The sequence below is a fragment of the Triticum aestivum genome, chromosome 2D (genome assembly GCF_018294505.1).
Source record: "Triticum aestivum cultivar Chinese Spring chromosome 2D, IWGSC CS RefSeq v2.1, whole genome shotgun sequence".
In the NCBI taxonomy this organism is placed as follows: Eukaryota; Viridiplantae; Streptophyta; class Magnoliopsida; order Poales; family Poaceae; genus Triticum; species Triticum aestivum.
The window spans coordinates 164,851,779-164,863,431 of record NC_057799.1 but is presented as its reverse complement, the minus strand read 5'-3'; the positions used below and the strand labels follow the sequence as shown (position 1 = coordinate 164,863,431).

Genomic DNA, 11,653 nt, shown 5'->3' with positions numbered 1-11,653 from the left:
TGGGGCGCACTAGGCTGCCTCCCCTCCTCCCTCCATGATCCCCAAGCCGTGTGCGGTGCCCCGTCTCCTCTAGTTCTAGTTCCTCCTCTGTACACGTCCGTTGTGCTTGGCGAAGCCATGCGGATAGTTTCACCGTCATCATCATCACGCCGTTGTGCTGCCGGGACTCATATACTACTTTGCTCGTCTTGCTGGATCAAGAAGGCGAAGACGTCATCGAGCTGAACATGTGCTTAACACGGAGGTGCCGTGTGTTCGGTACTTGATCAGGCGGATCGTGAAGGTGTACGACTACATCAACCGCGTTGATAAACACTTCCGCTTAACGGTCTATGAGGGTACGTAGACACACTCTCCCCTCTCGTAGCTATGCATCTCCATAGATAGATCTCGCGTGTGCCTAATTTTTTTTTCAGTTTCCATGCAACGTTCCCTAACACTTTGTACTTCTAGTAAACTTATATAATAGATCAAAACCCTTTTTTTGGAAAAACAGGTGTTCATAGTCCGGGTTTCAAACGAACCGAGTTGAGTAGTGTTCTTCGCTCGTTAAGCTTACAAGTATATAAACCGAATGCTAGCGAGTACGAGCTTAATGAGCCGAGTCCCAACAACCTGAACAGCTCGTTACTCCCTACTCTTATCCTTTTAGAACTACCGCGAGTTTCTATTTTAGGACTATCGCTTAGTTTTCGTTTTTGAGAAATGAACTATCGCTTCGGGTTTTTTTTTGAGAATTAATTATTGCTTAGTTTTTTTAGAAATATCTTTAATTTTATTCATACTCATAACAGTTACAGGTATACCGATTTGGATGTAAGTTTCAAGAAAATACAAAGTAACTTCAATGACTAAGGATTACAATAAAATTTCTTGGAAACACCTTTTTTGTAGTATTAATCTCTGCTAGAGGAAATACTTCAAAGACTTCGATAAAGAGGCTACAATTGGACTGAAGCAACAATGTTGTCACTCTTTCACCCGCACGAATATGAATGTGCTTGGGCCGGGAATGATCTTCTAGAAATGCAGGCCGTCGGATCATATTATCTTCATCATGGTATCGATGAAAGATTTTAACTCCACAATAACCAAACCAACAAAAACAATTAACAGACCAACGTAAACTCATTAGGTCCGAACTATCACTTAGTTTTTTTTTTTTTTTTTGAGAACAAACTATCGCTTAGTAGTAGTACTGAAATGGGCACCGAAGGCCTTACAGAAAATGACTGCATCGGGCCGTGCCAAACACATTGATTTGGGCCGTCTCGTTGTCTTGCCACCCCTGGCCCAGACCCAATTCCTTTCTCGGTAGACCTTGCACATATTCAGTCGAGTTGTCTCAAAAAAAAACATATTCAGTCGAGTGCCTGCCGGCCGAGATCCTGTCTGAATCTGATCATTTCTCCACGCTGCATGTGGCACTCCGCCGGATTTTGTTCGCAACCCAAACGGCCGGCCGTCCCTCCGAGCTACGCATGGCTCGTGCAACCTCGACTCCAACGTCCCCGTGTGCTTCACCCGCACGTATCCTCTACATATATAGCCTGCATTTGCCTCTCAGACCACCCGTCAGGTCCCTCCAAGTTCCAACACCTGAGCGGCTGAGCCGAGCCTTGCTGCGTCCGGTTGAGCATGAGCTACTTCAACCAGCAGCAGCAGGCTCCGGTCACCGGTAACTCCACAGGACTCCAAAATGGCTCCTGCGCGCGTGCTCGCTGCTTAGTACCTTTGCGTGAACTGATGGTTTGGCCTGTTTTTTTTCTTCTTCTTCTTGCTGGCGTGGCGGCGAGCAGCGTACCCACCGCCGCAGGCCAACTACGTGGTGGCGGCGCCTCCGGCGGCGTACTACGCGCCGACTGCGTCACCGCCGCCGCCGCCGGGCTACCCGACCAACTACGACGCGGGCATGGGTGCCCCGCAGCCAGCGCAGACACAGAGCCGCGGTGACAAGGCCTTCTTGGAAGGATGGTAAGCTTTCACGTCTCACCTCACCTTTTTCTCGCTATCACCCGCCTCACCTCACCTAATTATATATGCCAAGCAGTTGTGCAGTTCTGAGATAAAATCACGGGTGCTCATATGCTATATGACATGCACACCTGCAAATGTTTGTGCAAAAATAGCAGTGTACGTGCCCGAAGAAAAAGAGCAAATTGCTAACTTTATACTGTATTCCCTACGTCCCATAATATAAGAGCGTTTCTAGCAGTAGTGTATAATCCCTGTCTAGTGGTGGCGCATTGTCAGGAGTTGATTAGTCAATGGAATTCTCGCCCTGTTAGCTGTGGCGCCGAATCGCCGATCCTTTTAGAAGTTGGAGAAGAGATAGCCTCATCGTTTTCCTCTTTCGCAGTTCAACATGTTTACAGTCAACCAATTAACCGGCCTATCTTTGCGCGAAACAAGCTTGTGCGCTGATGGTAATCGGAAGTTGGTCGAACTCGAAACCCCCCTTCCTTGATGGATAAAGAAAAGATCTCTGAATTCCCTACAAAAAAAACCTTTATACATAGCATTCAACTCACTACTCAAGCTGTGGCCTGTTTTTTCTTTCTACAAGCCATTTATTCATGTGCATTATAGTAACCTCTGAAACCTGCAAAAACACTAGGGATATTAAATGATACACTGAGATATTCATCATCTGTGATTCTGTGTTGTTTTTCAGCTGTGCAGCCATCTGCTGCTGTTGCCTCCTCGACATGTGCTTCTAAGGACACAGAGACCAGAAGTGTATGAAATCGTTTGCTGCAGTTAATTGTAGTGTTTGCTTATACATCCATGTGTTTTAGTCTGGAGTTGTAAGGGAGAGCCATCTTGTGCCTAGAGAACTGTGTGATGATCAATACCAGCTACAGCTTATATTCTTGCTTATGCACCTTGTATGCGACTAATAAAGAATTATCATGCCTTGCTTAGGAAAAGCACCGATTTCGGGACAAACAAATAAACTTGACAGCTGCCATAATAATAATATTAATAATTACTGATGACATCTCCGAGAAGTATACAGGATAACCGAGCTTGAAATATTTAGACTCGCATCTAAAACACGGGGCCAACTCTCTACGAGTCAGGATCGGTGAAGTAAACAGGGTTTTCTAGGTCATCATTGTTTGCAGAAGCAAATGAATCTTCAGACCCTATACTCGACAGACATGAAATGCTATCTGAATCTTCTGATATTCCGTCATCATGCGGAGCGATAGGCGCTTCGAGGTCGGACTCAGATCCAGAAGTCCCTAGCATGAGCTTGTTGATTGCAGTCTTGGCAGTCTCAAGAAACCATTCATCCTCCGGAAGAGCGCTGAAAATTTCAGAGGAGGGAACATAATAATGTTCAGCCATAGACAAACACGCAACGGATAGACTGAAGCAACGGAAAAGATTTTGATTACAGACCTTTGTGGGTCAACCTCCCTTGCCGAGAAAGCTGCAATTGCTCTAGTAATAATTACTGACACAAGCTGCTGAACTGGTCTGTGCGGGTACCGTCCGCATACGGCAATCTCAACCAGGAAGTGCATATCAAGAATAAGCTGAAAGGAGCAGAAGATTGGCACCTTTAACATGTACATCAAAGTAACAGGAAATTTGGTATGAAAATGGGAGCGGGATGCTCCATTCGTCAAAAAACACACACAAAATTTGATATGGGGTACCTGCTGAAGTCCAGAAGGCTGGAGCTGGATGGACTCGTCCTCAAAGACATCCCAGAATTCTTGTTCATTGGAGAGCCACATGACAACCGTTTCAGTTAGCCTTGAAAGCAAAACCTTCTGTATCTTCTCTTTGCCTAGTAGAACATCACCAGCAACACTAGCTAGCTGCTGCAACCTTCCAAACAATGCCTGAAAGAAAATGCTCAGGTGAGACAGGTATGTTTTGTGCAAGGTCTGATTAGAATGAGCGCAATATTTATTTACACATTGCCTTTACCACCTAGAACTATGTCCCTTGGAGCACACAAAATTTACTGAAACAAAGAAGATTGTGGAAAGAAAGATCACTGTCCCAAACTAGCTCTCCGGTGCACAAGTCTCGATAATATGGCCATCAATAAAGGTGATAAACACAAAACATGGAACTTTCCAAAGCAACTACATTTCATTGGTGGCCCCAAGTTATATTATGTGTATTTTTGTACTATGGACATATGACACTAGAGTGAGCAACACGGTAAAATTTACATTTCAAGACGAGATTGTGAATCACATCATTAAAACAGAATCACCTGGAAAGGTAGTGAAGGTAAGGGATCGGAATCCCAAAAAAGATCATCACCCCCCTCCAAGTACATTCTAGCATCCAATCGTGACTTCCCTTCCAAGTAAATAAATGATAAGACATATTGTCGGCAGAAGTGATCCCTCAGTTTGTCCAATGAATGTTGTAGATGACGTTTCCACTCTTTGTATTCTGTGGAGTATATGGACCCAGGACCAAGGCCTTCACTCGTTCCACTAGTTTCTTTCTTCTTGGTTTGCATATAAAAAAACTTAGATACAGCTGCTGGCAATAATTCATCTGCTATGGTATATGCAGTTCCAATTAGTGCAAGCTGCTGCGCATCACTTTCAGCTTTTAATTCTACAGGCTCTTGTGACTCCACTACATTATCATCTTCAGAAGGCCCAGGCAACACTTTGATAAGTGTTTCGACATATCTATCAAATAGCTGGAGAAAATTGCTCAAAATTGTTCCACCAAAGTGAACTATGGTCATTGGGGTAACATGATCCAAAAGATCCTGTAGGAAGCACATCCAGATGTCAGCTGCTTTAAATGATCAGATATCCAGTCAAGTACATAAAATAGTAGCAAAGAAAATAACTTCAAAATATTGCACTTCCAGCAAAATATTCAATCCAAAATTTCAAAAATAGGTGCTTAGCCAGTAAAATGACCTAGTAGTCTTAATATGAAACGAGAGTAGAAGGCTACTCATTGACTCCCCTCTTCAAGGCATATAAAAATAGTACTATTCCTGAGCTAGCTTAAGCATATCTCGAGAGAGTGATTTTCCCTCTATCAGGTTCTAAGCGGTCAAATAAGGTCCTTGCTCTCAAGCCAATGGCTATACTAATAGAGAGGGTCTAAACAAAGGATTGAAAGGAGGTTACCGGTTAAGGGCAAGTTCAATCTCCAAGCCAGATGGAAAAAAAAGGTGATCAAAGTTTGGTGTCCTTGCTCTTGAGCCAAGGCCAATACCAATAGAGATTGAAAGGAGTTAAATAGTTAAGGGCAAATGCAATCTCCAAGCCAGCTGGAGAAAAAAAATGTAATCAAGGTTGTAAGACTCAAGAGGATAATTTGCCACACAATATTTCCATTGATTGGTGGTGTATATATGGCATGTACAGAGGCGTGCGGAGCTAACAACCTGAGCTACAAAACCTGCTAGATCTGTACGACTAGGCCTACGCGAGGAGATGTACAGGGAGACTTGATAACGGCTGTGGGCAGGGCTTAGTCACTAACACCCCGCTGCAGACTCAGGGTCGTTGTCAGAGACGATGCAGAGGCTGGCCCAAAACCGTCGAAAAGAAGACAAGGTAGGCCTTTTGTCATAACATCTGCTAGCTGATCAGTGGGTGCACATGCAGCACCTCGATGTCACTGAGAGCCATCGCTGTTGTTACGGCTCTGCTCAGAGTTGGAGGAGCCGCCCTGGGAAGCTACCTGGGTGCCCGATGCGCGATGCCTCCAGGGCCACCGTGTGCTAGATGCGCCGCTCCTCCTGCTTGAGGAAGGAGGGCAGGCTGTGGAGCAACATGCTGGTCACCGACTAGCTGTCGTCGGACTTGAGGACGCGAAACGCGTTGAGGACGAGCCCCTCATTGGTGATCGGGGAGCCGACGTCACAAAGCATCTCGGCGAGCTGCTTGAGGCAGCTGCAATACGCGGTGATGGAGAGGTCACCTTGATACAAGTTGTAGAACTCGTGGAGGGCGTAGAAGGCGCCGCGAGCCAGACCGAGTGCGTCGTCTCGTCAGGATTCACGATGATCATGAGTATCTCCGCCGAGATGGTCGTGTAGACCCAGTTCACGATGCACGAGTCGATGGCGGTCCAATCTGCGCCGTCGAGGCGGAGGCCGGCGTCGATGTGGTCAGCGAGGTTGTACGCACGAAAGACAGTCATGAACAGGGGGCACCATATGGTGTAGTTTGACTCCTGAAGGTCGAGGATGGCCGGGACGTGCTGCCGGATAGGAACAGCGTGGATGGAGGAAGCAGTGGGAGAGGTGGCGGCGAAAGGATTGGTGTTGTGGCCAAAGGAGAAGGAGGAGTTGTCGTCGGCCATGGCACTGGGGTTGCGGAAGCGAGGATCGGAGGAGTTTAGAAAGCGGTAACTGATAGTGCCATGTAAGACTCAAGAGAGTAATTTGCCACACAATATTTCCATTGGTTGGTGGTGTATATATGGCATGTACAGACTACAGAGGCGTGCGGGGCTAAGAACCTGAGCTACAAAACCTGCTAGATCCGAATGACTAGGCCTATGTGAGGAGATGTACAGGGAGACATGCTAATGGTCGTGAGCAGGACTTGGTCGCTAATAGATGTTTGTTATCTAAACTAACTCACCCTTCTGCACTAAGTCGTGCAAGTACATTGCGCTTAACAATTCTACATAGGTGTACTCAGGGAGTTATTACAGTTGTGCTTGGCTGCTCATGTCAATTTAACTAGCATCTGTTGAGAATGTGCTGACTGCCATCATGAAATAGGTGTGACCACCAGTGAGGTCAGCCACATGAGGCAAGGTTAAACAAGTATTTCAGGGGAAGTTCAAAACTTAGTGACTTACAGAAGTACCTGGAGGTATGGTGCAAGTTGTTCACCACATATGGAATAAATTGGATGTAATACATGTCAAAATTACAGACAGGGCTGCTCAAATACTCAAAACCAAATTGTGTGATCCAACATTACATGGAACTCAACTCATATATACAGTAACACACGATGAGAATATGGTATATCCAGAATGAAAATATCAACAAAACCATAATCAATAAAGCGAGAACTCACATTGATAACTGCCATAAACTTCTTTCCACTGCTTGTAAGCATCATCTTAGGTGCAACTGAATCAGATGGCGGTGAACCTTCTTGAGGAGCGAGAAGCAGAATATCGTCAGTCCTTGCTGAATCAATAATCTTTCTTCTCACCCTTCTAAAATTCAGTTCAAGCACTTCTTCAATATGAGGTCGCAATAGTAACATAAGTAACTTTGAGAATTTCAACCCATGTGATTCTAGACAAGAGCAGTGAGCGAGAGTAGTTTGTATGCATATGCAGGCAGAACGAAGTGCAGAAACACTCTCAGGCAAAGGAGATTTTTCTTTAACCAAACGTGCAAAAGCTTCTATTTCATATTCGGACCATTGGATAATCCGGTTCATATTCGTGGGGTTATCTCCAAATAGTGTGCTAGATTCTTTCAACACCTTTGAGATAGCTGAGAAAACAAGTTGCGACAAGGTTGCAGAGTAAGTTTCTGTGTAGACTGAACAGGTGGGAAGAAATGCCTCAACATCTCTGTGAAGACGTGAACCGTAGGCTTTTAGAAGTACTTGATGGGCTACAGGACCTTTACCAATCCTAATTAAACCAGACAAAGATTTTCTTAGTTCAGTACTAGATAAAGATGGCTGTTCTGAATACCTAACAAGCTGATCCTCAAGAATTGATTTCCTTTTAAGCAGTGCTGTCTTATAGGCAGAAATCTCTGCATCTGATTCTTTGCCTGAATCGTCTGTAACCATATATTTCTTCTCTTCAGTTTCTAGGGCAAGCAGTGCCTTTTCTAGTTTGTGCTCTGCAAGCAAAATGTCTATCTCGTCCAGAAAAATAACCTTGGGGTATTGAGTATCTACAGACAAAATTTCATTAAGTTCACTTTGAAAATCCTTTTCCACCGCATGTTCTTCCTTACTATGCTTTTGCCACATTTCAAGTTCCCGGCACACACCACTCATCAGATCTTGTACAAGCATCCCCTGGGCAGACACATGCTTCTGCAGTTCAATTAACTCTTGCTCTGCCTCCACAACCTCCTCAGATATTCTGCATAAATAAATAAATAATGTTTGGCAATAAATGCAAGAAATAGTGCAGAATAGAAACACGAGACAGTATATAGTTGATAGTCAAATTTCTACTGACTGAGTGAAGTTGAATGATGTATCAGGTAGAGTATTGATGCACTTAGACAAAAGTTAGGTTATCATCCATTCACAGTCAAGTTGTTTCAAGTTACCCAACATTCAACAAAATCTGCACTGGAAAGAATATATCATGGTTATGTACTCGTAGTGGCTGCTCTTTTATAAATATCAAAGTCACCGCAACAGCACACACACGCAGATACTTTTCTTGTTCTAAGGAATACATATTTTCTTAACAGCTATGCATGACCTCAGTGGAAGTGTCAAGTGTGTGAGGACCAGCTGCAAGAGTTTGGCCTTTTGTCAATGAGGTGACCAAACAGGCTTAGTTGCGAGTCCTAATCTAGGCAGGTACAACTACTAGACCATCAAACAGTGTAGAGCCAATGGCCAACAAGATAAGCCTCAGAACAGAAGAAACTAAACAACAATATAGAGGGCATCAGTCAGCCACAGAGACATTTTTCTAATCCAGAACGGAATGAAACTCGCAGTGTTACCTGAGGAAAGCATGGTACTTCGACTGCATATTCCCGCACAGGTTTTCAATGGCATCCTTCAGCTCCAGTAGCTCAGAGCAAGTTTTCCTGATACCCTGTTGAACACAACAGCGTTACTCACTGAGTGCAGTCACCACACTGATGTGATGGTTCGGGCAACCACCAGAGACCAGATTCCCCACCGGCCTCAACAGACAGATGCAGGCAGATCAACCGTCTCATTCAATTCCATTGCAATAAGGTCAAGCTAGCTTACGTTGTACTTGTAATTGTGCTGTGATGGGGCCACAGAACAGCACATATTGAATAATCAAGATTCGAAGATCGGATTTTTAGTTACCAATCCCCCAAAGCCAAAGGGCCCGGTAACTGAATGCTGCATAGGTAATTTTCCCTAAGCTACTGCCCCCTGCAACGCGCCGCCACGAGCATGCCCGCTCTAGATCCAAAATCGCAATCTAGCTTAAAAGCGTGAGCAGGCAGGACCAGGTAGCAGCGGCGGCAGAAGCAAGAGGTAGCCAAGAAAATAAGCCAGCAATGCGTGGACGGAGGAGTGTTAGGGGAAGAGGGCGGCGACACGGGAAGAAATCTAGGAAGGGGGGTTCAGGAGGCGAGGAGAGGGAGGCCACCTTCTCGGTCTGGGACTGGTAGGCGGCGCGGATGGAGGACTGCGGGGTGATCCACTCGTGGCCGGGGAAGTCGTCCTCCAGCTCCTCCTCGCTGCTGCTCTCCATCGCCGGCCTCCCCATGGCCGACGAGCCTCCTCGGGCGCTCGCTCGAAATCGAAGGCCTCTTGGAGTTTGCGGGCGGGCGGGAGGTGAGCGAGCGACTGGGCGGCGCGGCAGGGGAGACGAGAGAAAGAGAGAAGAGGGGTGGAGCCGTGGAGTGGAGCGGAGTGCCGTTGTGGGGGCAGTCAGTCACCCACCGGCAGCGACCGGAGGGCTACCGTGCGCGTCTCGGGGCTTTCTCCTTTTGTTTTCTCCCCATTTTTGCGGTGCAGCTGGGAAAAGCAGAGCAGTCGGCTGAAAGACGCTTTGGGCCTCGGCCGAAATTTTTAGGTGTTTGGTTCACGGACTTTTTAGTCCCAGAGACTAGAAAAAGTCACTAAAAACCAAACGGGAGGGACTTTTTCTACAGGGACTAGAAAAAGACTCTACTAGAGAGTCTTTTTTGATTAGTCCCTGGGACTAGAAAAAGTCCTAGGACTTCTGAACCAAACACCCGGAGCAGACCTGGAGGGGCGACTATTTCTCGCCTTCACCTTCAGAGGGTAGGAGACGAAATCACTAATTGTGTTAATTGTGAGGAGTACTTCTTTCAATGATCACTTTCACATTCTTAGGTTACGACAAGTGACACGTTAGATGTGCCCATTTGTCGCAACCTGAGAGTTTTTTCTTTTTTCATATATCCGTTCATTCAAAATGTTTTATCTCTTAAATCGTGCGTCCAAATCTCAAATCGTATTCACCGTTGAATTTCTCGCGTCGAGATATTCAAAACTAGATCCTATGTTGATAGGTTTTGACAAACTTTTTTCATGAAAAAAACCGGATGAAAAAATCGTACAGGAAACACGTTTTTTCTTTCCAAAACCCGAACATCCATGTCTCTCGCGGAAGCAAAACCGTGCCACTCACGAAAGAAAAAAAAGTAGAAACCTGTTTTTTTTTTCGTTCCAAATCCATGCCTCTCGCGGAAGCACAGCCGTGCTTCTCACGGAAGCAAAAAAAGAGAGTTTGTTTTTCGTTTCCGAGAGGCACGACTGTGACTCTCGCGAAAGCAAATCCACGCCTCTCGCGGAAGCAAAAGAAAACATGTTTTCCAAGCAAAAAAATTCAAATTTTTTTCAAAAGCTTAGAAAGACCGGTGGAAGACCAAAAAGCCGAAAAAACCGTCCAAAAAGTCGAAATGCGTGCGGAAAAATAAAATAAAAATCTGGAGGAAGCTCCCAGAGTGCAACAAATGGCAGCGGCTCAGAGCGCGCCACAGCGCTCTAAGTGGCGTGCTCTCAGCCCACCCCAAGTGATCATTGGGAGCCTTTCGAAGAAGCGCTCTTCAACTAGTTGCTCTCGGTAGGAACCCTCGCTGAAGGGGAGACCGAGATGGGACGGCCCAGGAGCGCGGGAGGCCACAGCCTCCTTTTTTCTATTTTTTATATTTTCTATTTCGGTTTTTGCTTTATTTTTTATTCTAAATACACATATTACAAAAACACTTTATAAAAATATTTGAAAAAAATGTTGACCAAGCATTTGAAAAATGTGGAATGTGCATAGAGAAAATGTTTATCAGTATACAAAAAGTGTATGAAAAAAGTATATAAATTTTTTGATTATGTATTTAAAAAATATTAATCTAGAATTTGAAAAGAAATTGAACAAGTATTTCAAAAATGTTGATCAAGCATTTGAAATTTGTTAAATGTGTATAGAGAAAATGTTGACCATGTATTAAAAAATGATCATTTTTTATCATGTATATAAAAATATAATCAATCATTTGAAGTATTTTTAAAAAGTTAAATGTGTACAGAAACAATGTTGACCATGTATTAAAAAAATGGTGAATTATTTTTATCATGTATAGAGATATGTTAATGAAGCATTTAAAAAAATGTTGAACAAATATTTGAAAATGTTAAATATCTATAGAAAAAATGTTGACCATGTAGTAAAAGAAGATGAATTTTTTTGATCAATTATATAAAAATGTTAATCAAGCATTTGAAAAAAAAAATGTTAAATAAGTATTTGAATTTTTTTTGATCAAGTATTTGAACAATGTTAAATGTGTATACAAAAAATGTTGATCATGTATAAAAAAATTCATCATGTATTTAAAAATGTAATCAAGCATATCAAAAAATGTTGAACAAGTATTTTTTCAAAAATGTTAATCAAGCATTTAGAAATGTTAAATGTGTATAGAAAAAATGCTGACCATGTGTTAAAAAATCTTAATATTGTA

The 11,653-nt window shown here is 43.9% G+C and overlaps 2 protein-coding genes across 2 annotated transcripts; one reads left to right on the top strand and one right to left on the bottom strand.

Annotated features, from left to right (window-relative positions):
- Window positions 1-1,304: 1,304 nt before the first annotated feature.
- On the top strand, window positions 1,305-2,858 carry LOC123052375 (cysteine-rich and transmembrane domain-containing protein WIH1-like). The gene is made up of 3 exons (XM_044475522.1): window positions 1,305-1,678; window positions 1,800-1,974; window positions 2,675-2,858. The coding sequence occupies exons 1-3, from the start codon at window positions 1,639-1,641 to the stop codon at window positions 2,718-2,720; spliced, it is 261 nt and encodes an 86-aa protein (XP_044331457.1). The 5' UTR covers window positions 1,305-1,638; the 3' UTR covers window positions 2,721-2,858.
- Window positions 2,859-2,937: 79 nt separating this feature from the next.
- LOC123052373 (exocyst complex component EXO84C) lies at window positions 2,938-9,651 on the bottom strand. The gene is made up of 7 exons (XM_044475521.1): window positions 9,313-9,651; window positions 8,684-8,778; window positions 7,044-8,082; window positions 4,241-4,756; window positions 3,669-3,857; window positions 3,409-3,545; window positions 2,938-3,313 (listed from the first exon to the last, which is right to left on the bottom strand). Exons 1-7 carry the CDS (start codon window positions 9,430-9,432, stop codon window positions 3,073-3,075), a joined length of 2,337 nt encoding a protein of 778 aa, XP_044331456.1. The 5' UTR covers window positions 9,433-9,651; the 3' UTR covers window positions 2,938-3,072.
- Between the last annotated feature and the right edge of the window lie 2,002 nt (window positions 9,652-11,653).

Coding starts and splice junctions, on each gene's coding strand:
- LOC123052373 (XM_044475521.1), bottom strand. CDS start 9,432: ATGGGGAGGCCGGCGATGGAGAGCAGCAGCGAGGAGGAGCTGGAGGAC. Junction 8,083..8,683: donor AAGTACCATGCTTTCCTCAG/GTAACACTGCGA, acceptor TTATTTATGCAG/AATATCTGAGGAGGTTGTGG. Junction 3,546..3,668: donor AGCCTTCTGGACTTCAGCAG/GTACCCCATATC, acceptor TGCTCCTTTCAG/CTTATTCTTGATATGCACTT.
- LOC123052375 (XM_044475522.1), top strand. CDS start 1,639: ATGAGCTACTTCAACCAGCAGCAGCAGGCTCCGGTCACCG. Junction 1,679..1,799: donor GCAGCAGGCTCCGGTCACCG/GTAACTCCACAG, acceptor GGCGGCGAGCAG/CGTACCCACCGCCGCAGGCC. Junction 1,975..2,674: donor AAGGCCTTCTTGGAAGGATG/GTAAGCTTTCAC, acceptor GTTGTTTTTCAG/CTGTGCAGCCATCTGCTGCT.